Source organism: Drosophila arizonae, chromosome 3, assembly GCF_054131065.1.
Source record: "Drosophila arizonae isolate 15081-1271.41 chromosome 3, UAZ_ARI_1.0, whole genome shotgun sequence".
NCBI classification, from domain to species: domain Eukaryota; kingdom Metazoa; phylum Arthropoda; class Insecta; order Diptera; family Drosophilidae; genus Drosophila; species Drosophila arizonae.
Genome location: NC_142923.1, coordinates 12,311,835 through 12,337,190, shown reverse-complemented (window position 1 = coordinate 12,337,190; position 25,356 = coordinate 12,311,835). Strand labels below are relative to the sequence as shown.

The 25,356-nt window shown below is 39.0% G+C and overlaps 6 protein-coding genes across 6 annotated transcripts; 4 read left to right on the top strand and 2 right to left on the bottom strand.

The window, feature by feature from the left end:
- The first annotated feature begins 710 nt into the window (after positions 1 to 710).
- Positions 711 to 2,243, top strand: LOC108611800 (uncharacterized). Its single transcript, XM_018004601.2, has 2 exons — positions 711 to 1,584; positions 1,779 to 2,243. The coding sequence occupies exons 1-2, from the start codon at positions 875 to 877 to the stop codon at positions 2,059 to 2,061; spliced, it is 993 nt and encodes a 330-aa protein (XP_017860090.1). The 5' UTR covers positions 711 to 874; the 3' UTR covers positions 2,062 to 2,243.
- A 133-nt stretch (positions 2,244 to 2,376) lies between these two features.
- On the top strand, positions 2,377 to 3,884 carry LOC108611803 (uncharacterized). The gene is made up of 3 exons (XM_018004603.2): positions 2,377 to 2,473; positions 2,526 to 2,923; positions 3,299 to 3,884. The coding sequence occupies exons 1-3, from the start codon at positions 2,417 to 2,419 to the stop codon at positions 3,561 to 3,563; spliced, it is 720 nt and encodes a 239-aa protein (XP_017860092.2). The 5' UTR covers positions 2,377 to 2,416; the 3' UTR covers positions 3,564 to 3,884.
- An 11,569-nt stretch (positions 3,885 to 15,453) lies between these two features.
- Positions 15,454 to 16,710, bottom strand: LOC108611982 (uncharacterized). Its single transcript, XM_089464219.1, has one exon. The coding sequence runs from the start codon at positions 16,572 to 16,574 to the stop codon at positions 16,350 to 16,352; it is 225 nt and encodes a 74-aa protein (XP_089320345.1). The 5' UTR covers positions 16,575 to 16,710; the 3' UTR covers positions 15,454 to 16,349.
- LOC108611983 (uncharacterized) lies at positions 16,708 to 17,112 on the bottom strand. Its single transcript, XM_018004848.2, has 2 exons — positions 16,897 to 17,112; positions 16,708 to 16,807 (listed from the first exon to the last, which is right to left on the bottom strand). Exons 1-2 carry the CDS (start codon positions 16,941 to 16,943, stop codon positions 16,708 to 16,710), a joined length of 147 nt encoding a protein of 48 aa, XP_017860337.1. The 5' UTR covers positions 16,944 to 17,112.
- A 2,863-nt stretch (positions 17,113 to 19,975) lies between these two features.
- On the top strand, positions 19,976 to 20,915 carry LOC108610964 (uncharacterized). The gene is made up of 2 exons (XM_018003357.2): positions 19,976 to 20,744; positions 20,816 to 20,915. Exons 1-2 carry the CDS (start codon positions 20,701 to 20,703, stop codon positions 20,913 to 20,915), a joined length of 144 nt encoding a protein of 47 aa, XP_017858846.1. The 5' UTR covers positions 19,976 to 20,700.
- Positions 20,916 to 20,985: 70 nt separating this feature from the next.
- Positions 20,986 to 21,322, top strand: LOC108610963 (uncharacterized). Its single transcript, XM_018003355.2, has one exon. The coding sequence runs from the start codon at positions 20,986 to 20,988 to the stop codon at positions 21,253 to 21,255; it is 270 nt and encodes an 89-aa protein (XP_017858844.1). The 3' UTR covers positions 21,256 to 21,322.
- Positions 21,323 to 25,356: the final 4,034 nt, after the last annotated feature.

Here is a 25,356-nt window from a genome sequence, read left to right as displayed (position 1 = left end):
AAAGGACATTTGCAAAATGTGCTACCAGCTGAGATTCGGCAGCTCCTCCACTAGCCAGCGTAGCGTCAAATTTTCATACTTGACAATCTAATTAGCTTACAGCAATTGACGGGAAAGTAAATGAGAGGTGTGCCTAAATTAATTGACCATCCAGCAGATGCCCTGTGTAGCGTAGGAAACTTAAATTTGTTAACTGAAATGAAGGTCTTATATCAAAGTTGAACTATGAAGTTTGATATATAGAAGTAAAGTTGTAAAAAAAAAAACCTTAAAAAATTCCACCAATAAGATACAAATTATATTGGATGCACAATTATATATATAAGAAAAAAGTAAGTAAGTATATATATATATATATATATATATATATATATATGTACAAGTAACTTAGTAAAATATAATTTTAAGATATTTAATAGGTGAATGAAAAGTTTGACCGATGTTGCCTGAAACTAATATACTCTTTTGCCAACATGAGTGAGTAAACAAAATTTCTATTTTTACGTATACTTTCAGTTAAGCTCGCTCAGTACATATTATTTTTCTCGTACCTTTCCTCCTCCATATAACTTAATGATTTTTACCCGTTACAGTTTCTGCATATTAATTATGAGTCCATTCGAAAGTATTCAAGTCTGCTATTCGCGAAAATGCAACTAAGTGAACGAAAGTGATTCACTCATATATTTTCAAAGTAGGCATTACGTATGTTGCCGTGGCACAACTATTCGTAGCTATTTTCTAAACAGATTATATTTGAAAACGAACTCTATGAGTTCGCATCCGATTCCTATTTTCCAAATCAAAGAGAAATTCATTTCATGCGTGAATCTGTTTGAGCAAACACAAATTTCTAGTTTATTTCGCATCCAAAATGTTGAAGCCAAATTTTGTTTTTGTTTTGGCTGTCGGATGCCTGATCGGCGCACAGCTAAACTGTTCTGCAGCTCTTCCACGAGGCGATAGGGCTCCAAAAGTTTTGGTTGCCGAGAAGAAATCAGCCGATAAGACTGTTATGAGTTTATTTGGGAATAAAAACCAAGGCCATGGGCTGCACACGAATGACACCGTCAGTAAGGCGAAAGTCGTAACGCAGACCCCAAAGGTGAGCTTAACAACGGAGAGCAATGCTCAGGGTCCGACTACCAGTCCTGGTACCGGTCCAGGTACCGGTACAGGCGTTAGACCAAGTCAAGGCGGTGGTGGCGGTGGGGTCCTGGGATTTAGTGAAGGTAAACTCAATCGGGATGGTATAGAGAGGCAAGACGATACTGCTGCTGATGATGGTGATGCTGCTGGAGGTGGTGATGGTGCTGGTGCTGGGGCTGGTGCAGAAGCTTCTACTGCCGCAGGAGGTGCTGCCACAGGAGGCGCTGCCGCCGGTGGTGGTAATGCCGTCCCTCCTGGTGCTAAAATTTCTCGGAACGGACTTCCACGATTCATCAAAGATAGCAAGGGCAACTGGGTGTACAACCAGTGGGGCGTTACCTATGGAATAATTGGCCAAGACACTCGCTTCGTCGCCGGACAGACCATCCAGGCTAACAAAATCGACTCCAATGCCCAGAAAAACTACTATCCAGAGTAAGTTGCTTTAATTAAATATATGGGGGAAATCCATTGGAGAATCCATTCCTGTTTATTTGTAGAATTTATGATCCGATATTTTCCAGATAAAAATCCATTTTTGTTATTTTTATTATTCTAACTATGTATATATAATATAATTTTATTATTTTTGTATTTTTTTCTCAAACAATTCTCTCTTCCCTCAACAGTGGCCCCCTCTCCACGGTCTGTGCAAGCGCATCGACAGTATATAATGTGCCCATTGTCAGGAATTGGCTGGTGCGTAAGGTCTATAGTTACCCAATCAAAAGTCGACCCATTTGGAACGAGCTGCGCATGCACATCTATAAGTCGGGCAATTCCGAGGAGTGCCACGACGTAGCCAAGTTCAAAACATGGCGGGAGTATCAGGAGTGCGCAATCAGACGTAATATGCGCCTGGATTCCATTATTCCAATGTATCCAATTCACCAAATGGGCAGCGGATTCTAATACCACGCAGCCAGAACAGCTCAAGTCAGATCGGTCGGTCAGTGTGTGCATAGAGTCTAAATGGATTGCAACTTTTACCTCCGTCTTCGGCCGTATTTCCTGCTATGCCTTAATGTAGTATACACATGTGCTAAGTACTGTCCAGAATAAAAATTATAGAATATAATGTTGATCCAGCCAAATGTACATATATGTCATATATGCTCGTTTGAGTAGCCATAGCAGTCAATGAAATTGAAAACGAAGAGTGCTTTTTAAATGCTGTTAAAGGTTTTATTGCGATTTTGTAGCGATCGTTGAGTAAGGTATATAAATTTTTTGTAAAATTTTGTTTACATTTACATATATATTTGTAATGCCTAATGGAAATTTTGGTATATTTTTACTGGCAATTGTCGCTTGCCACATGAATGTAAGTCTCCGTCGATTTGCGTTGGTATTGTTAATTCAATCAGCTCTTGCAGGCGACACTTTCTGCGAATTTGAATGTAGCAACGCGAGGGATCCCTGCTCACAATATCAACGGAAAGTCCGAACTCCGTTTAATTGACAAGAGTCAGGCGAATGGTCAAAAGGCAAAAGAGCATCCAAAGCTTATGCGGCTTCTGGATGATGGTAGCAATGCCACCATGATCGTATCAAGAGAAGCACGCAAGGAGACCGAATCTACCACCGAAGAACCACACAAGTTCAGCTTACCATTGCCGAGTTTCAAAAGGAACTATAAAGGCAACTGGGTCTATCACATTTGGGGCTTTACCCTTGGCAGTGTTTGGCAAGATACGCGCTTTAAGATACATGGAGCAGTTACTCTGCAACGTATTTTGGTCGACTCAAAGGCAGTTAAAAACTATTATCCCTTGTAAGCATTGACGATCAACCAATCAAAGTTCTTGACTGTAATATATATATTTTTTGTGGGATACTTGCGGAAATGTCCTTAACAAGCAGGAGGTCACTTTACTATTGATGACGGCAGCGAATCGATTTAGCTTTCTCTCACCGTCCATCTATCCGTCCGTCCATCCGTTTGTCCGTCTATCTATCCGACCATCCGCCCGTCCGACAGTTGTCCGTCCGTATAAACGCAGCGATCTCGTAAACCACAAAAGCTACAGTCTAGAAATTTTAAATGTGTAGTTGGGTAATATTTATATATTTAAATAACTATCATCCACATTATAAATATTATTATATTATGAATAATATTATCATCCACATTTTCCGTTGTATACAGAGGAAATTTGGGGACCGCGTGTGTGGGCAGGTCAACAATTTATAACTTTCCCAAAGTGATGAGCTATGTAATGCCCAAAAGGCGCGCTCTGCTCCAACATAGGCCAATCTGGACCGATCTTCGGCGACAGCTTTATTTACAGGGCCGATCCGAGGAGTGTCATACGAAAGAATTTGTCAATTGGAGAGAGTTTGCGGAGTGCCAGCTAAGACGTCACATGCGTATGGAATACTTGATTCCGAAATACCCATTGCAACAACTGTGAGAACCCTTGCATATGATAGAAATTCGTGAGTTTTCGGACAGCACTCGCGCTACAAAGACAATCCACATCAGGCTAAAGATTACTGTATTTTATTCAATAAGTAGCAGACCGACCCTAAACAGATTTGTTCGCTATATATGTGGGGAGAGTAAGACAGAAAAAACAATTAGATCATCAGAGACTACAGATATTTGTAATATGTATAAGAATTAAGTTTTAAGTTATTGAAAGTTCAATTTTGATCAGCTCATGATGTATTTTGTAAAGAGAATGTTTTGATCAACCTCGAATATTAAATAATGTTATTTATTAAATTTTAAATACTTTTATAATGATATACTATAATACCAAATGACTTGTCTTAACTTTTAGTTTTTCATTCATATCCCTAATATTTATTTGAATACCAACTAAGTCAAGTCAAAACTATGGCAGCCAGAGTTCTCATTCTATAATTTCTTATACTACAGGGTGTGCGAACATTTCCCAAGACATATGTATGCTCGCAGATAAAAGAGAGAAGAGTTTGTATAGCTGTGTGGCTGAGTTTGTGGTTTCCATAGATTACGAGCACAATTGAATATGCCCGTGTGTGAGTGAGTGTGTGCTCAAAGCTGTGGCAACGCCCACCACATGCCACGCACATCGGCCAACCATCGACCGCCCCTAACGAGCGTCGAGCATGTGTGTGTAGTAATAGTCCTTTGCAGTTGCTCCTTACAGTTGCTGCTACTCCTGCTGCTACTGCGGCTGCTGGTTATGCCCGAGCTGTTTGCTCGCTTCGAGTCGAATGCGAAACGATTTAATTTGTTTCGGAGGTAATGCGGCATATGCCTGCCCTCGGCCTGGGAGTTGCCGCGCAGATTGAGTGTTAAACATGTCCAAAGATTTGCCAAGCTGCCAAAACCAAGAATGTGTAGCCAACTGGGAAGTGCTCGACCTGAAGATACCGCTTAGAGAACCAGAAAGTGCTTGGATATACTCGAACGATGGGAATTGCGAACGTAAACTGGAATAAAAAACTGGAGGACTTTAGCTCTTATAAATCTTATAGATCGCAAAATCGATAATTATCGATTCCATATTGATTTAATTTTAAATTATGTCTTAGCTTTGAAATATCTACATTCTAGAATTCGTAGATTATGTAGTTTCCGATATAAAGTCTTCTCTATAGAATCCAATCCAAAATCTATAGACATGGCTGTCTAACAAAATACCCTATCCTAAGTTCTCAGGCAAAAAGAATGCTGAAAAGCTTTTTCAGCCTTCAGAATTTATTACACACAACCAGAGTGCAGGGCGATTTGCATATTTATGAATAATGTAGGATGGCCAGGAGAGGCGGACTGCCCCACCCACCGCGCAGTGGACGGGGCTGCTTGACTTGACTTTTGTGGCGTGTCTTTTTGTGGCGTCAACCACTGAAACCACCGAAAAGCCAATGACAGGTGCGCGCACACAAAGTTGGCCTAAGCCACTTGGCTTTTTCATTTCTATAACCTTTGCATGACCACACGGACCAAGAGAGTGTGTGTAGGTGTGCGTGAGTGTGTGCGAAATTGATACTCCTTTCCACACACAATCACACACACACGCACACTGAGGCACGTGCGCAGAGTCGAGACATTGGTCACGAAAAGCGGAAATGCTGATAAGGAATTTCAATGTTTTGTTTCTCTTATATTTTTTTATTTCGTTGTCGTGTTTAATGTCTTTTTGTCGTGCTTAGTGTCTTTAGTGCCATGCGTGTGTATGTGTCTGTGTGTGTGTGTGTGTGACCATATAATCTTTATACATACACATAAAATACTAAGTTACTGACCAGCAGCTCCTTAAGCGATTTTGTGCCGAAGCGTGAGACAAGAAGTCCTCCTAGCCCAGCCCTGACAAATGCATGAAACAGTTCATTTATGAAGGGGGTGTAAAGGGGGGCGCAGTTAGGAGAGGGCCAAAGTCCGGGCTTATGAGCATTGCATGTGATAGTTATAATAAATGGAGCTGACCATGGAAGGAGCTCAAAGCCCCAAGCATTAGGCCAAACAGTGCTTAGCTTTGCCTTTGACTGGTTATATGATAGAGTAATTGGATGTTTGATAAGGTTTATGGCGAAACTTGTAGGGGGAAGAATGTTAAATTGGTAAGCAATGTAAGTGATGTATATGGGAAGAAATTGAAGCTTAACTGCGGCTGCCTTTATATCGAAATTTCAAAAGATTGAATCAGTAAAGCTAAAAATTTGATATTTAATACAGGAAAAGTTCCTTAAATATATATAGGAATCTGCTTAACTTAATTGTAAGTCTAATCAACTTAAGCAAGAAATTTTAAGATTCAAAGCAAGGCTACACATGAGTGAGTATTCCAAATTTGCAGTCTCTAGCTTTAATATCTCCTTTGATTGTGCACAGCCGATTTATGCGTTCCAGTTACGTGAGTAAGTAAAATAAAGAGCATAGCTTTATCTATATCTATGATTTACATCTAAATAAAAACACTTTCCCAGCGCAAACCAATCCAAATACAACAGAAAACCCAACTACAATATACTTAAGACTGTCAGACTCTTGAGAGTTGAACTGAGGCAGCAAAATATTGTATATAGACGTCGACTGAATTCGAAACTTACGATCCTTTTTATGTCACTGCGGGCAAAACAAATCTTAATAGTCTGTCATAAAACGTACATAAAACGCCGCGCGTAATTCATAATTCAAATTGTTTTTCCAATTTCCAAATATCCGCCGCAGAGCAGTGCAGTTCCTGTGGCCAGCTGTGCGGTAATCTTCAGACAGCTCAGCCACTTATCAAATTTCACACTCGATTTCTAGTGGAACGCGTTGAAATCTTTCCGATTTACTCGCATTGGATGCACCTCCAAACGAGGCCAAGCATCGCATCGCATCGAATCGCCGTCGCATCTATGTGACAGACTCAAATTGGGGAAAATCTATATAAATTTGTATATGTATATGGATTTATGTATGCTCATAACAATTAGGAAGAAGTCAAGTGGTAGCTGCGGTTGAGCAAGCCAAGCTAAGTTGAGTTGGGAAAATGTTTTGGAAAAATCTGTGACAAGATAAAAAATTTTCATGAGCGAGCCTCCAAGAGCTACCCTCGAGTGAGCACGAGACGCACCATTCTGTGGACGAGGATGATTATCTCAAACTGAAATTCACAGGCCTCTTGAGAGTTTCGAAACAAGCACGTGACTTATGTATACAAAGAGAGAGAGAGAGAGAGAGAGGTCGTGACAAAGAGAGAGTAGAGGGGCGCGAGCCGTAATTCAATTTGCTGTTGGGTACCGCGGGCATGTTTAATTTCATTTCAAACGTATTTAAGCTAAAACCAAAACCTAACCATTCCAAAGCAGCCAACACAATGAACCGGGTTGGTTTCCGTTTCGGTCTCGGTTTCCAGCTTCAGTTGGGCGTCTGCTCTCCGGTCAAACGGGCGAGGGCGTGGGCGAGGGCGAGGGCGAGGGTGCGCGCAAAATGTTCAATTTAAAAATTTATGCAATTATGAGCCGCAAATATTATTATATAAACACACAAGCACAAATACGACCAGCGGAAGGGCACTGCCAGGACAGCAGTTGGGGGGCAGCAAATGAGCAGCGGGCTGAGCGAGTGGACAGCATTAACTAACGAGTAGGCCAGCAAATCAGCATAACATCTAAATATGAATATGTTCAAATGGCTTTTGACTATGAGATTGTACGAAAGTTAAGAATAATTATATATTGAGAGCATCAAGAGGAGGAAGGAGCAGACTTGACTGAAAAGTAACGAGTGTAAAGTGAGTGAGTGTAAAGCAACGCAAAGCATACGACTTATAGCAGGTAAAGGGAAAGACGTAACGACTGGAATGAAACGAGCGTCAGGCGGAATGCATCATAATATGAAACGATTGATGATAAATAAAAATTTAAAATAATGAACATAAATAATAAGTATAATAAGCTAAGAAAAGTAAATAGCTGAATGAATAAACGAGTAACGAGAAAGAAGTATCGAGTAGATAGAAACAAAGAATAGTTTCAAATAAATACTAATATCAGCTGCATTGAAAAGTAAATGAGTAAATAATAAGTAAACGATATGAAATGAGTCAGGTGATTTGAATATCGTACGAGTGCCTACTCAGGGGGCAGTTGGAAAGTAGCAAAGACTATGTACTGAGAGACAAATACCAAGTTATGGAGAAGGAGAATAAGCGGCAACAGACACGCAACGCTCGTATTCATAAAAGCAGCGAGTTACCTATTGAGAATTCCAGATAATTATTAACAAGTAGTAGACGAGTTGCCCAGTCTATAAGTATATGATAGTAACATATGTATGATTAATTAATTAAATGCTCATATACAACCTAACAAAATCGTAACGAGTAATCAGTAACGAGTGGTTAGTAAAGTGTTTTATTATTGAGCGCTTGACAAGCATAGATGAGCTACGACGTTAAAAAGCTGATAGATAAGCAGTTACTCAAATAAAATACGTTAATTAAATTTGATAAAAGGAGTAACTTATAGCGAGTAGTGAGCGAGAATATGAATTGAGCGCAGGAGCAGTCAATAAACGATTTTATGTTCACTACACGAATAGACAATAAATTGATCAACTACAATGTGACTATAGTGACAACTAACTTAATTGAGAGCATAACAACTTATATATTATATTTCATATGGTTTATATTCTATGATCAACTATAGATAAGATTAATAGAATATGCATTTAAACATCGATATGCTAATAGACAAACATTAACCTGAATGTAATTTGGCCAATAAACTGTAAACATAACGAGCTGCCTTTTGGCTAGTGTATTGAGCTGGTGGGTCAGTCGGGGGTGGCGTTACGCTGGCAACATATTGATAGACAATAATTTGTCTTAATGAAATTTTGGTATTATTTATGAGATTGTCGGAACGTGAAGGAGTAGTAAACGGTTTTCCGTTTTCCTTCAACGATTTCGGGGGATGTGCTCGTGTGTCCTACGGCTTCGGGCCTTCATTGAGAGCAACGTCGTCGCTGTGAAAACAAAAACAAGCTGTTGTTGCCACTGTTGTTTGTTGGATTGCTTCGCATTGTTGCAGGAGCCGCCTTCCGCTTGCCCGCCAGGCAATTAGTGTTGTTGCTTGCCGGCCAAACCCCCGTTCTAGATTTGTGGCCTGTTGTTAGGACGGTGAATGGGTGGGAGTGGTGTTGGTAGTGGCAGTGGCAGTGGTAGTGGTGCGGCTTGTGCTCAGGTTGCCCGCCCGGCAGGTTGTGTCTTTTATGTGCTGTGTGCATAATTTATTGTTTTTCTTATGGCAGGCAACTCTGTCCGAAGCTTGGAAGCCCCATTTCAATTATCACATTTTCACTTCTGCATTTTCTCCGGGTTACGTTTGGAAATGTTCTTTTGTAATTAGATTTGCTTTTTGCTGCTGCCTTTCAACGCCTTCCCATTGGCAACCACAAAGCGCAGGTCCGAGTCAAAGACTCGAAAAGCTCTTAATGGGGCTTCCCTGCTGCGCTTCAGTGTGTGTGTGTGTGTGTGTGTTTACATTGAGCATTTGAGTCTGGCGTTCTTCGTTATTCGTATTTTTGACTACTGTTAAATCATTTTCCAGATCTCAAATCAATTGAACTTAAATTGAATTTTAAATTGGCCACGAGCTGACACATGGCTGAGAGTTGAGGCTAGTTGGGCGTGGCAAGGTTTCTAGTTTCGCGTGCAGTTGACAGTCTATATAGGAGGCTGAAGTCTAAGATGTGATATTATTGTCAGCTGGATTATTTCTTATATGAAAGAATCAAATGTTATGTAGAAAATGAATCTAGCTTATTATTAACATATTCTACTCTAATATTACAGTAACTGTGTATGTGTGTGACCTAATAAATATTATAAAATATACTAAATTCAAATTTAAATACAAATATAAAGAAATATATTTATAAAATATATACTTATAATAATTTTAAATGACAGTAGAATCCGGCTATAGCGACTCCGCTTATAGCGTCTGCACGATTCTTACATCGAATATTCTGGTCCCCAGACAAACTATGACGATCCCTTGAAACCCGGATGCTTCTTTATTATAAATAGTATAGTATAGTATTATAAATAGTATAACAGCGTAATTCCTATGCCTTAGGAGTCTGCTCTTCTCTGCCTCTGCCCCAGCTAAGCTTGTGGGAGTAACTGACTCGCTGATTGTTCGATCAACAGACTTGACAGCCGTCCACCTACTGCGAGCCGTTAACAATGGCAGAAAGTAAAAGTGGGCATGGCTGTAATACAAAGAGAATGAACTAGTTAAAGAAGTGCTAGAAAGCTGCAGCAGATCAGAAACCCCCACTCTCACTCTAACTCTCTCTCACTCTCTCTCTCTCTCTCTCTCTCATTCCCTCTGTCAAAATCTCACTCTATCTTTGTTGTTGAACTGCAGCTGATGCTGGGTCAGAAGCAGGAGTCGAAGCAGGAGCAGGAGCAGAATCAGTAGCAGAGGCAGGGACAAAGGTGAACCTCGTCGAGCCTCAAGTTGAATCGTCGTCACGCGCATTGTCGACATAAATGCACAATTTGCGCATAAAAGCATACACACACACACTCTCTCACACACACAGGCTCATATTCAATGTACTTCCGGTGGCAGGACCTCCAGTGAACGACAGGGGTAGGGGCGGAACCCCGCAAGCGTCTGTTTTGATATGTGTGTATGTGCGTGCGTGTGTGTGTGTGTGTGTGTGTGTGTGTGTGTGTGTGTGTGTGTGTTTCAAGGCCCTCTGACAGGGATAATACACATACTTAATTGCTCAAAATGATGCGATTGTGGTGCCGATGCATATGCCATTTATATATCATATACATACATATATTCTATATATAAATATTCTATATATACACATATATTCGCATACGAGGCATATAAAATGTTATGTGCTCATATTCATCTGCTTATGAACCACCCGAGCGACGTGCAACAAATGGAGGAAGCTTCGTGCAGCTTTTTTCCTCCTTTTTTTTTTTTTTTGGCGCGCAACAGAGTGGTTCGAGTGTGAGGGTATGGGTGAATGGGTGTATGCGTGTGTGTATTTAAGCCACAACAAAAGACACTCAGCGCATATCATTGGCGTTTTGTAAGCGCTGCACATGAACCATAATTGCATTTAAAGCTTTGCCTTTCTTTATGGCAAACATTTATTTACAACAGACTTATTTTATTTGGGCTCACACTGACTGGCGAAATGCCCTACAACTAGGCTTGAGTTTAGCGGATGTTAATGTTGATATGTTAAGTTAAGGACATATATATACATATATTTAAATATGGAAGTTAACTTATATTCCCATTCCTATTCGTAGTCCAAGCACATGAATGCTCGAAGACAAGATAGCCAGAGTCTCCTGAAGGTTTTCATAATTTGTATAAAAATTCAGACAAGATACTAGATTGCAAATCATAATAAACTAAAATCTGATTAGCTAAGTAGATATTTATATTCACATTTTTATTTCAAAAAAAAAAAAATTATTTCCAGAAATATATTTGTATACCTCAATTGCTAAAGTGTGTGGCTCATTTATATTGAATATACTCAATTTTACATCTCCCCTCTGCCGCACTCTCGCCCACAAGTCACGGAAAACGCAACCACGTTTCTGCGTTTTACTCAAGTGTCCTCCAGTCCCGCAATGAAACCCACTCCCAGATCGAGTAGAGCCATTGCCATTGTTTCAATTTTCATATCGCTTTCGTTGTCGTTTTCGTTGTTGTTGCTGTTGTTGTTATTATTGTTTTCTCTGATTTTGATGACCTCGTGCATTTTACGTATTCTATAAATAAGAATTCTGCGGTCTCATATTTTTATTGCATATTTTATACGATTTTGATGCAGACCGAGGGCAGAGGCCAGAGACCGGAGTCAGAGCCCGGCCAGAGCCAGAACCAGGGCAATCCAGAACTTGGCAATCCAATTGTCATTCGTGACAGCTGTCGATCAGGAATGGCGGCTGAGCCTGATGCTGTTTGTATTCATATTTAACGGTGGTTGGTTCGCAATTTATTGACAGCCGCGTCTCCATTCGCAGCCTCTCAATTGAATTGAGATTTTCATGTAATTGCCGCCCTTTGTTTAGCCGCATGTTTGCCATATTTTGTAAATTATATAGCATTTACATAATCTAAAGAAAAAGAAGGAAAATATAAAACAGAAATGTTATATGATATGATTTGATATATCAAATGCGTATCTTCTACAGGGCTTATCTAGGCATCGATTTTGTCATGTTGATTCACGTCAAAAAATTAATTGAATCTTTTTGTCTGTTGGTCTGTTGTTCAAAATATACTACAAATTAAATATTCAAAATGCAAATATTAGAAAAAAATATGCAAAAATGTTTATTAATATTTATTTCTTGTTTTTAAATAAATCTGAGATTAGCAATTTAATAGAGTATTTAATCATAAACTCAATTAGACTTAATCTGCACAGACTTATTTTTAATGATTTAATTTAATTTGTACTTTAGAGATCTAAGCAATGCGAACAAGATTTTTACTCGAGGTAGTTTAATATTTAATATAGAATTGAAAAATAAAAAAAGATAAACCGGCAAATTTATGTAATTTAATAATTTAATAATTTTATACTCACCAACTAGAGCGATTAAGAGATGCAGAGAACTGTTCAGCAGCTGTATTTTAAGCTACACAGACAGAGATGTATATTAATTTGTAGATACTGCTATAATCTTAAAATAAATAATTAAATAAATAATTTAAAAAAAAAACCTTTGCCCTGTTAAAAAGTCTGTTTAACATTTCAAAATCCTGATGTGATGTGTCTAATTTAAAATTCTGAAAAGTAACTGTAAATAACATGTATTATTTTGCATATAATAATATATTATGATTCCCAGAATATATACAGATTTTATACTATAAGTGTCTCTATCTCTCTTTCTCATTCTCTGTACTTTTCTCTCTCTCTCTCTCTCTCTCACTCTCTCTCTATCTATTCGCGCCTGTAATTGCACCTTTTGTACAGCTCGTGTGACAGGCATATAGATCACTTGGGGCGTATCGAATTTTTGTCTGCTTGATTCCATTCAAATGACGCACGATTTGCAGCGGTTGGGTGAGGGGGCGAATCAATTTTGGATTATGTCTGTTTAATGTTTGGCAACTGCGTCACACCTTGCCAACAAAAATTTTACAAACGAGATGCCATGTGACACGCACAACAGCAACAGCAACTACAACAACAACAATAACAACGACAACTGGAACGAGAAATACTCGCTGAACACCTTTTGGCCCGTACATGATTATCGAGTACATTCAAATTCACAATTCAAATACATTTCACGAACTGCTGGCGGAGACATCCGCGTCGAGAAATTACCCTGCCAATTGTTTTGCAACCGGGCGCAACTCCCAAAATCAGAGACAAGACCAAAAACCAAGGTAGAGAGCAGCGCGGTGAGAGAGGGGTGTTGAGAGTAGAGCCGCCTTTGCACATTCCCGCACAAAAACATCTGTCGCGGATGTCGGAAGTTGTATCTGACGGCACGCCCCACACTTCGGGCACGCGGCATAGCGAACTGCTCTAAAAGTGGGCGGCTTGCAAATGCCGGGCATGGTCATGTCACTTTTTCACTGCAAGCTGCGATTTGGCAGCACAGAACAGAAACGAACAGAAGTTACGGAAATTATTCATAATAATTTTCCAGCACGTGGCATGTGACATGTTGTCGGAAGATGTTATCGCCCGCTCACAATAAGGGTTGTCTGTCAACGGAAGCCTGGCGGTAGATAATAGAGGAGGAGTCGAAGCATGCGGAAACCGGGTTGACATGCCAGCATTTCGACGAAAACTAGCCGGACCGGAGTTCATTAGGCCTGAGGGCTCGAGCTATTTAAAAGGACAAAAGCAAATGAAATGATAATCTTGGTTGAAAATATAAAAAATACATATATAAATACCCCTGTAGATAGATGGCTGGGTACGAGGGCTATATTGGCGAAAGATTGCTGTTGTGGTCAGATGATATAGTATATATTTGATTTAATCTACGCCGAAGGCCTCAGTAGCCAGGGGTTTACTCTATAAGCTAGTTTTTAATATTATTAATAAACGATTAAATAAACTCAAGAAGTTATTCAAGTTAAAGAGAGATTTTTTACAGAGTCTGGAAAACGCGGTAAGCTAATAAGCGATCTGGCATCTCTGTCAAAAGATATAAGGCTGCCAGAGGGGTCAATCGAAAATGGACATATATAATATAGGTGTAATACTATATGTAAAACTTACTTTCTCCCGATTCCTTACAAACCTATTAAGGTACTCAGTGTGGAAGGCAACTCTGCTCGACGAAATTCTCTGCAAAAGTGAATTGTATATATAGACACAATCACTATGCACTAAGCTTTAACAAATATCTCAGTTGAAACTGTTAGATGACTAATGAAATTGAATAACCCCCTTCGTCTTACTGACATCAGCCTCACATCATTCTCATAAATTATAAATATTCACGGGCAAAAAAACAAATCATAAACGAACTGTTCACGGGCTTCCTTATGATAATGACGTGATAATTGCTTGGCACTTGGATAGCATCAAAAATCACGGGAGGCAGGCGTCAAATGTCGCTTGTCTACCCATCCCTCCGTTGGTCTATTCCGGTGCCATCCGGGCCGTCGTCATCCGGTTGTGGAATCCTTGCAAGTGACACATTCACATTTTATAGCACAAGTTCAAAGGACTTTGCGGAGCACACCTGCTGTGCGTTTTTAATTGCAATGTGACGAAGATGCCAAAACCGAAATATGCCGGCAACCTGACAGGATTAAGAAGCGACCGCCCGGCGCTTGGAAACAAAGTAATTACAAGCCTAAAAGGAACAGAAAAAATACAGATATATACTTAGATATATATATATGTGTGTATATAAATTGAAAATAAGTCGCTTCAATTAGACGCCGCACACATCAAGTGTCGCAGACCCGGAAGAGAGAATGCCACAACATTTCACGCAAAGGAAAAAATAAATATATATAGCAAGAGAGAGCTAGAGAGAAAGCGAGAGCGAGAGAGAGAGAGAGAGAGAGAGAGAGAAAAAATAAAAATAAAATTTTCTGATGTGTATCGAAAAAGTTCTATTAGCGGCATAAAGGAAATCGTTTCTAATAGCCAGCGCCACGTGTGCCTTGTGCAGTCGTGTGTCAAAAGGACGACCGCAGCTCACTCCCACTCCCAACGAACGAAGGACTCTATCTGCCCATTGGCAAACAATACAATTGAAAAATTATCAAAAATTTCGCACTTCTAATCCAAGCGATGCGTAAATTCTGTCGACCAACGACTACCGGACCCCGTCGAACCCTGCGGCAATGCCTGAGCGGACAGAGATACACTTGATCCCACAGTCAGGCACGCGCCACCCCCTGTCGAGGGCTCTGGGCTCTGGGCCCTGGGCTGTGGGATGTGGGCTGGGCGCTGTTTGTCAAGACGGGCAGACATCATCAATATTGCAGCACGGCCCGGACCTTGGCCCGGGGTCTGTCAAATAAGCGTACCTAATGTGTATTAAGTGCACTTTGCCCCAGGTTCCGGCTGACGGGGAGATGGCCTCTGCATAAGTTAAGCTAATCACGGTAATAGCCACAGTTCATGCAAATGTTTCGCAGACAGTAATAGATGCGATATGCCATGAGTCAAGTAGCAAGGTCAATGGGTGTCGTACGACATGATTTGTATCAAGCAAATTAGTATAGGGAGAATATTTGAGTAGAGCATGTTAAGAGAGGGAATGGAGTTTAACCATTTCTTATAACATCAAGTAATCAGCAATATGTATCAGGCAAGAAATATGAGGAAAGTAGAGCACTTCTTGTGTGTATTATACGAGTATACCAACTATCTAGCTCATAGAATACATTTATACATCAAAATAGAGAAAATGGCTGACGAAGGGGAAGACAGCAAACCTGCTTTTCCAGTTTCACTGTTTTTTTAAGTAATATTTAAAAATCTCTATTAATTGCTAAAGTAAGTTATTCAAGTTAAGTGATACACCAATATTTTCTGGGTCTTACCCACTTCCAAAAAAAGTGTAGTAACTTTAAACATATAGCTACGTTATAAAAGCTTCAAATTGTACATACATATATAGATTAAGATCTTCACCACATTTATCCAAAATATTCTCAAATTCTCAATTCTCTAACTAACCTAAAAGTGTGCAACTTTTCAAGTAACCTCACTCTGTTTACACACCTCGTTTACCAATAAATAATTCAAGTAAATCAAAACTGGTTTCTCCATATGCTTATTTGTTTCCAATTCCGAGATACTTTCGCCTAACATAACTCGACAACAGTTAAATTTATGAAAACAGTTACTCAGCCACAAGGTATTGTTTAACGGAAATAAAATTAAATGGAACATAATATCCAGCACCAGAGACAAATCATTATCTCATACTACGCTTCGGCATTCAACCAGAAAGTTCAACATAACCTCAATTTTTGTTCATCTGCGACTTAAAACACGTTTTTTGCTTTTTTTTTGCGCATCTGTTTTTTTTTTTTTCTTTAGTTTTTTCGTAAATTTTGTAGAATTTAACACTTTCTAATAACAGGCTTAAGACTAACTTACAAATTTACCCATAGAACCCAGACAAAACAATTGGTCTCAATCACGTTGCACTACGGCTAATAAACTAGCCCAAAGACACCTCCTCCCCTCCGCAGCCCCACCCTTTTCTGGCTAGGAGTTAAGAGAAGTGCATGCCGTTGAACTGGTCGCGATTATCCTTGACCATGTTATTGTATTTCCATTTCTCGTCGCTCGACGCCTGACTGCTCCAGGCGCCCGAACTGGAACTGGAGCCCGAACGGGAACTGAAATTGGACTGATGCTTCGAATGGGATTTGTCATGCTTTCCGGCGCTCTCCTTGCTGGACGACAGACACTTGTCGGTGCGTTCTGTGTAGACCATTTTGTTGGGTTCACTTGAGCTGCTTTTCTGGCTTGATTCAATTTTAGTATCTTCTCGATGGCGGTTTCCAATTACACTGAGCTGCGCAGTAGCTAAATGTTTCTCTTTCTAGCTAGCTCTTATGGTTCACAGTTCACGGCACAGTCTGCAGCAGAGTCAGCACCTTCAGTTCCTTATTGTTGGCCGAGTTGCCCGTACGAGATCCTTTGCTGCACGCTAGGCTTTTGTCCAATCTGCAATGTGTCACAGACATGGCCTCAGTTAGCTAACTTGTTTTCATTTTTTTTTTCCTTTTCGCATAACTTAACAACACTGGACTTACCCTAATTGTTTGTCTAGTTTAGTAACTGGTTTGCTAATTTTTGGCATTGACACAAAACTTTTGCAATTTGCACATTGATAAAGAAATGATAAATTTAATGGAGTTTGTAATTTTGTACGCAAGGATTACGTGAACGGTTTGCCAAGCGCTTGATTCAGCTGCAGCGTTCGCCTCTGTTCGGAACTTTCTACTGAGCCTCTAACGATGCCTGCAACTGGTTTAAATAAGCGAATGCTTCAAAATGCAGAGCCCGACAGCTCAGCGTGACGGTTCTAAGCAGCAGCAGCAACAGCAGCAGCAGCTGCAGGGCAACGTGTCGCATGAGCAATAAAGAAAGCCCCGCTAACCGCCCTCGCCAACCGCACCCCCTGCCAGACCGCCTTCACCTCCAATGAGCAAAGCTGGCCCTGTGTTTCAGTGACCAGACCTCAGACCTGGGGCCCCAGACTCGGACGCAGACAAAAACCCGTTCGACGTTGTCGTCGTCGGCAATGCAAATTAGAGTTGCCAACTAACTGGTTTGTCACATTTGCAAATCGCAACACAAACAAGCCAGAAAGCAGATTGGGTAAGGCATGGTCAGCTGGCAGATACCCTGCATGAATTTTAAAGCAAATATACCAGCTAGTTTCAAGCAAGTAACATCTTTTGAATATATATTTTTGATAGATCTGTATCCAGGCATGGGAACAGCTGGGATCCTAACTCATTCCCTAGTTATAAAGTCATATTTTTACAATCTTAATCAAAAGTACATCAATACTTGAAAATAAACCAAAATCAAATAGTTCAAATGTAAACTGATCACTCATATGGTAAAGGATTCTCAATCCTCGATATAGTTCATATACCCAATAAAATCTTACGATCTCTCGCAAAACACCCTTTCGTCCACTTATACTACAGGATATACAAAGAGCAGCAACATGCGCTCCCGCTACTCCACCGCCTGTTGAGTGAACTGTCTGAACCTGCTGAGACTCACGTAGTACGAGTTACTGCGTCAACATTTGCCACCGGCCGGCTCTATGAGGAACTCGGCCTAGATGAGTTATCTTAACATTTTTTGCTGTTTTTTTGTTTTTCAACACTGTTGCATTTCCATTCAGCTGACGTGTGGCCATCGCATGAATAATATGAATATGTATACATCCAATACTACGACTGTCTCTGCTGAGTATACGAATATATAGTATGTATATATCGGTAGATTATGCATGAGCCTGACTGATGAAAAGTTACCATTGCATTGCATCAGCCAATTCGGACAAGAAATCAACACGAAAGCCAGTAAACAGCTTTATATCCATATTTGTATTTAAATCTGTTGTTGTTCTTGTTGTTATATAGGGTGTATATAGTCATCTAGAGTTGGATCGATCTGTGATATAACTTGCTGTAGTAAATAATCCCGCAAATATTGAATACTATATAGGAAATTCTCATAATATTGCCCACACTGCAGCGCAGCCCAAGTGCAGTCGCTGCTTACTGCGCAGTCAGCAGAGCGCGTGATTATACGTGCGTGTGGATGCGTGTGTATGCATGTGTGCATAAAAGAAGTACAGAATGAGTAGAATATCAGCTTAGAGGGTTCAGGGTATCTCCCAGTCGAGCAGTCTCGACTGGAGCCTTTTTACTTGTTTTATGCAACAATCCAAATCTAGATACAAATTATATGACGTACAAATTTACAAAAATAAAATTTTTTACCCTTGAATCAATACATACTTATTTGATATGGGATATATTTTATTGTAGATAGATTTCTATATTTCAAATAAATAATACGAAGCTCTTTTTACGGCTAAGGCTTAGCGTTACTTCAAGAATAATAAGAGTTATTTCCTTCAAGACATATGGTTTATTTTTTAATTAAAATTAAAATTTTTTATAAACTAATATTTACTTTCCTTATTCATTATGAGATAATAATATGGCACGCGCAACAATACTTAAAAAAAAATAAAATAAATAAAATTTAAAAATAAAAAAAACCTTTTCGATAGAAATTTTATTAAAACAGGCCAATCTGGTATTTTTAAAATTAGAAATGATATTTAAATAATGAAGGAAACATATAGTATATTTTCATATATTTCTTGATTTTAGAAAACCTATGGTATATCTTCATATCTTACTTCATTTCAGTCTAACTACACTCGCTTTGTTAGAGCAATTATTATTAATCTTAATTATCATAAAAACTTCTCCCTTCTCCATCTTCCCTATCTTATGTAAAACTTTTTACATACATCATTTATCATACAATGTGAATTGAAATCGAGTTGAACAAATTATTATTGTTATTGTAAAAATAAATACAATAAATTGGTATATATATAAATATATATTCAGTAGTATTTTTATAATTAAACATATTGTTGTTTACAATAAACAGTCGGCCATTGACTGCTACTGAAAACAAAAATAACAACATAAAAATATTAACTGGGTATTGTACTTTGAACGTCTAGGGTCCTCTCGGCTTAAATGTCAATATTTGCACTTGGCTCTCTGGCTTTAAATTGGAATCGATGCTAATGTGTGACAGACCGTTAAATGTCAAATTCTTTTATTATTTCGTATTGCTATATGCATTATGCAAATGTAGCCAGACATTTTGGCTGATTTTTTTCATTGTTCAATTTATGTTTTAATTTTGAAACGTGCCCAGACATTGGCTCCACACAAAATATTCCATTACGTGGTAGCAAATGCACAAATATTTCAGGTATATAAAGCAAAATAAAACTTGGAAGCATTTTGTTGAAATAAGTATGTAGAAGAAGTCTGTTGAAATGGGTAAAAATTTGGGGAAGATAGGTTAGGAGAGATAAAAATAAACTTTTTAAAAGGAATAAGTACTACAGAATATATATTTAATTTAAGTTAAAGTTAGCTTAAGTCAAGCTGAACCTTAAATAAAAATTTATTAATAATAATTAAATTATATATATATATAATGATTATTTAATTGAATATATATTTATACTTAACTTTACTGATGCAAAGCTAATAAATACTAGGTTTTAGCAAACTAGATTTCATATTATATAACCAAATAAATTTCCCTTAAACAAATTAACATAAAAAACAAAAATTTGTAGAATGACTCAAGACTCAGAATAAATTCAAGCTTAATTTCTAGAGCCACTAAAACTATAACTATACTTATATTATCCCCACCAACAATCAACAAAGATGTGAAGAGATCCAAAGAGCAAGCTACAGAAATGCTAGCTAATAGATGCGGCTTATTTCCAACTGTATAGATATTTGTCTATATCTCTCCCGAACTTTCGTTCTTTGGTAATATTTATGTTTCTGTTTACACCTAAATTTATCTAGAAATTGATGTATTTCCCATATTTTTCCGGAACTTTCATCCCCTTGGGCCAAAGACCTCTAGATGTTCTTCCAACTTCTCGAAATATGACGTAGTCTGCGATATTTTTCCCTTGTTTTGAGACAGCATTGACGCATCTTCAACATAATTTTTTTTTAAGTTTTTTTTGGCTGTTTTCATAACAGTCGAATATTTGCATATGCGTCTGGCCGTAACATGTTTGTCGTGGCCAGCACGACAACAACTTGGCTAACACGCTCTGGCCACATGATGCGGCTGATGATCTCCCCCGAACTAGATCAGCGCCTCGGCTCGAGGTATAAAAGCCGCGCGACACAGCCGCTTTCAAAACACAAACCCAAGAGCAAGCAACGTGGCTAAAACAAGCAACCAGAAAATTTCATTTTTTTGTGAGATTATAACTTTTTCGTAAACGTGCCAAATCAAATGTGTCAATGAGGACACCGGACTCCAAAGCGAAGCTTTTAAATAATTTAAGGTCAGTTTGTTCAAGCGAAATCAAATGATGGACATTTTTAACTAATTTTATATTTATCGCACCACCTGCAGCCTCTCAAAGCATCTATCCTCCAAAAAGGGTTCACGCACCAGCAACTGCGGCAATCGCCTGGAATTCTTCGTGCTCACGCATCTGACCAACGTGCCCTGACTAGATCAAGTCGCGACTGTACACACTTTGTAACTGAAAAATTGAACTCTTGAGCCCACACACTATCACCATGGTCCATCAGACTCGCACCGCTAGCAAGGCCGTTCCCGCCAAGCACCTGAGTCCCATGCGCAACGCGCAGGACATGCAGCCCGGCAAATACGGCATCTCCAGCAGCCCGGCGGACAGCTTTCTGCGCAGCAACAGGCTGAGCGTTGGCTCTGGCCACCAAGGCAACAACAGCAACAGCAGCAGCAGCTCCCAAACTGCAGCTGCCTATAAATACAACAATATGGTCAACAATAATCGGGAGCAGTTCAATGCCCTGCACTTCTGCTAAGCCGCATTATGATTAAGTTGAGATGACGTCTGAAATAAATATATAATATATAATATTTCAATATTAATTGTGAACGCCTGTTTTAACTCATAAATCGAAGTCACGTGGCGCAGTTAAAAATTATATATATGTGTATATACATATTTTCTTTTTTTTTTTTGGATTTTCCTCTCACTGGCAAATTAAATTATTAGCATGAATTTCAGTGCCCCGCCCACGCGCATTGCCGACGGCTGAAAAACATTTTTCATTGTTTGCGGCTGTCTGCGCTCACTTTATCATCGCATGCAAATCACACACACATGTGTGCGTGTGTGCGGGTGTGCGTGTGTGTGTGCGCGTGGTGTTTGCCACATTTCGCACATTTGAAATTCAGTTTTTTTCCAACACACATTTGCCATATTTCTACATTAGTGCAAAATCAAAATGCTAGCTCGGATTTGCATAAATTTTGATTAGCTTCGAGGCTGAAAATTTCACTTGGATTCCCGCTAAGCTGGCCAAAAACCTGACTGGGTGACTCCCCCAACCATGACAATAGACACGTTTTTATATGTGATGTTTTATTAAGACAAGAATCGTATTTATCGATAACTAAACATATTTGACACACTTGCTGCTTGGTCACAAATAAAAATATGTAAAATATGCTTAGATTCCAGTTTGTTGGAATTGTTTTCAGAGCTTTAGCAGGTTCTATATGTACCTCTTGACTAGTTATTGAACAAACTACATATTTGAATTTCTTAGAACAATATACATAAATACCCATTTCCTCATATCAAATAATGAATAAATTCGAATCAAAACTGATTTTGAAATATCAAACGGAATATGTTTGATTAGTGTAGGGGGAATGAGAGAAGGAATATATTTAATACAGCAACTTTTTGATAACATCGCCAATTAAGAGCGTGATTAGAACATCAAATTGTGTAGTCTTACCATATGCTATAATCATTCTTAGCTAATTTAGAAGAGATAAGAAAGGGGAGCACTTGTTATTATTCTTTAATAGAATCTGCAAATTCAAATAGTTGATTCTTGCATAAATAACTAAGAATTTGATAAGACTGGCCAATAATAAGTGATAAAAATCTACAGTTCATTTAGGTTTCAAGGTCGACTTAATTATACATACAGACAAACAGACAGGCCCACTGAGAAACAGACAGACGAAGGGAGGTACAGACAGAGGGACGGACTAGCAGATAGCAGAGGAACTGTAGATGGACGGAATAATGGGAGAGGAATGTCTGAACAGACAGACAGACGGATAGAATAGGCTCAAGTCGGTTATAGATGCTCATCAAAAATTCACAGAGTGAGTCACGCCCCCTTTCTGCGGGTAATAAACATTTTTAGCAAGTTCCAACTTCAATGAATAAATATTTAGTATATTCAAATATACTAAAAATTCTAAGTGAAAAATTATATATATATATATATATATTTTTTTTTTTTTTTTCATAGAAACTACATTAAAACTACTTTTTAATATGAATAACAAACAAAACAATCAAAAATGAACAAATGTATTGGATCGATACAGCCATAGCTAGAGAACAAGAACAGAAAAGAATGAAGAAGAAGAACAAGAAAGAACAACAACAATAATTATTACTCTTTACTAAGGAAAGTTCCTTGCTAAGACTAAAAATATATACAATATTTGCCATAAGCTACAGCATAGGTAACAGCTCAACTTTAAATGTTTCATAGCTTAATATCTACATTATTTAAATGTATTAAAGCATAGTCAACTGGATAGTTACTCATCGTGTTTGTGGAAGAAAATAGTTCCACTAATAAATAATTGATGGAAGAATTTTTGATATTATGCAAATGGAGAAGTACAAGTCCAGTATGCAAATGAATATCGGAAGATAGATAAAGTCAACTATGAAACTGGTTTCATGCATACAAATAAAACTGTGCCTAGCGACAGGCTAGTGTAATTATAATTATTTAGAATATAGATTAGGTTAACTTGAATTCGCCTGACGCTACAATATTGGCGCATCTCGATAACAGTTACCCAGTGGGTTTTCCCACAGCCAACAGCCAAGTGGCTAATCATCGTATCTGTGCAAAATTGAAATGGAAACAACCCTCTCAGATCCAATGGGATGGTAGCAATGCTTTTCGTAGCACTGCAAACCATTAAAAGACAATCTGTTACATCGAAATGTGCACAAATCATATCCAGCCACAGAATTTTATGCCCGAAAAACGTTTTTATTATTCCAGTAAATTAAACGCTCAGCTCAAGTGAAGATTGCGTTCTTATAGAGCAGCAGAGCTCCCACCCAGGCATATTGCTCAATTGCGAGACAGAGTCCGGGCGTCCTGCGATGCGTCAGGCGTCGACAGTCATTAAATTATCACACATTTAACATCAAAAACAATTCACAACTCCCAAGTAGCGCCCTGCACCCTCACAGCACACACTGGCGACCCTCTTGGCCCAGCTATTGCCCTGCCCTGCCCTGCCCTGCCGTACCCTCCCCTTCGCTATCATCGCTTGGCCTGCTGTATATTGCCGGGACTTGACTTTAACCCCCGCAATGTAATGGGCCAGGCTGTTGTTCTTGTTGTTGCTGTTGTTGTTGTTACCCTGCCGCATTACAAGCTGAAAACATGGTTATTACATCAGGATTGCGTAGGTTGGAGTTGCGCGCTGATGGAGATGTCTGCGAGTCGCGGGTGGTGCGGCCCCGCACATGTGGGCGTTGCAAAACGGCCTGGATGGATGAATGCTGTCTTCGGATGATTATGACAGCATGACGGAGACGATGCTTTCAGCGTAAACGGCCATTTAGCGATGGGTGCGTGAGTCGTGAGTGGTAATATCTGGTGTAATATTTTGTATTTATATGAAAAGAAATATATATTATACAAAGCAGAGAGATGATTAGAATTATTATAGTATTTAGTATATACATATATAAGAATAATATTTTTGACATATGTATATTTAAAGCTATATTGAAGCTAAAAATATATAATAATATATATATTTATATAATATATATATTTATATACATATGATTTATCGTCGATAATATATATACATATATATATGAAAATGAATAGGGAAAATCATGAATCATAAAACAGAAAACAACAAAGTGGATATGTGAATTTATCATTTATCATATACTAATTATATATGAACATATATCTTAACAGAGTATTCATAAATGGTTTGTGGTTGTTTAAGTCCTTTAGAGAATAATTCAAACTACACTGATATCCGTGTCACGCGCTCATCTCTAGGCTGGCAGCCTTAGCCACTGTAAGTTCAATTTAGTTTTTGGCTTTTTGCATGGCTGCTGTGCAATATGCTGGCCATTAGATGTCAGCCCGGCCTGGTTGGGGGTAACTGATACGATGACTGGCCAAGCAATTGACGATAAATCATAAACGAAACATCAATTCCAGCACTTGACCTGAACCCGAACCCAAGCCCAGAATGGAATTATGGAGCCGTTGCCAGAGACTGGAGAGATTTTAAAGAGGCGTCGCCTCATTGTCCCTCCCCTTCTTCTCTGTCCCTCTCTTTCTCTCTGTCTCTCGCGTGCTGAGAGTCAACTTTTCTGGTCACGTGCCGTCAGCTCGCCAGGCTCGCAAATTAATTAATTGCCATATAACAAAAAAAAAAAAAAAAAACGGAGAGAGTTTGAAAGATTGATTAAGCCGTGACGCACAGACAGCCGGCGATAACCCTTCTTCTGTCAACTTATCTATCACGCCAGCAACGTGAAAGGATCTGTCGCAGCGTACGGAACATACATATGTATATATTATATATAACAATGCCCACCTATCCGTGCCCAATTCCTCAATTCCAAATCCTCGTCTGGCATTTTCACTATGCGCTGCGGCGGGACATGATTTATCGACATTCTGGCGGAAATCGCTGCGCCAAAAACCAAACGAAACGTAACTTGGCCCCAAAAACTTGGCCCACGCTTAACTTTTCCCCAATCTCTAGCAGAGTACTCCACGAAACGGAAACGCAATCGGCGCACTGCCAAAAATAAATTGATTACTGTCACGGAAATAGCTACAACACACACACACACAGACACACACACA

Coding starts and splice junctions, on each gene's coding strand:
- LOC108611982 (XM_089464219.1), bottom strand. CDS start 16,574: ATGGTCTACACAGAACGCACCGACAAGTGTCTGTCGTCCAGCAAGGAG.
- LOC108610964 (XM_018003357.2), top strand. CDS start 20,701: ATGAGGACACCGGACTCCAAAGCGAAGCTTTTAAATAATTTAAG. Junction 20,745..20,815: donor AAGCTTTTAAATAATTTAAG/GTCAGTTTGTTC, acceptor CACCACCTGCAG/CCTCTCAAAGCATCTATCCT.
- LOC108611800 (XM_018004601.2), top strand. CDS start 875: ATGTTGAAGCCAAATTTTGTTTTTGTTTTGGCTGTCGGATGCCTGATC. Junction 1,585..1,778: donor CAGAAAAACTACTATCCAGA/GTAAGTTGCTTT, acceptor TTCCCTCAACAG/TGGCCCCCTCTCCACGGTCT.
- LOC108611803 (XM_018004603.2), top strand. CDS start 2,417: ATGCCTAATGGAAATTTTGGTATATTTTTACTGGCAATTGTCGCTTGC. Junction 2,474..2,525: donor TTGTCGCTTGCCACATGAAT/GTAAGTCTCCGT, acceptor CAGCTCTTGCAG/GCGACACTTTCTGCGAATTT. Junction 2,924..3,298: donor GTTAAAAACTATTATCCCTT/GTAAGCATTGAC, acceptor CGTTGTATACAG/AGGAAATTTGGGGACCGCGT.
- LOC108610963 (XM_018003355.2), top strand. CDS start 20,986: ATGGTCCATCAGACTCGCACCGCTAGCAAGGCCGTTCCCGCCAAGCAC.
- LOC108611983 (XM_018004848.2), bottom strand. CDS start 16,943: ATGCCAAAAATTAGCAAACCAGTTACTAAACTAGACAAACAATTAGG. Junction 16,808..16,896: donor AAACTAGACAAACAATTAGG/GTAAGTCCAGTG, acceptor GACACATTGCAG/ATTGGACAAAAGCCTAGCGT.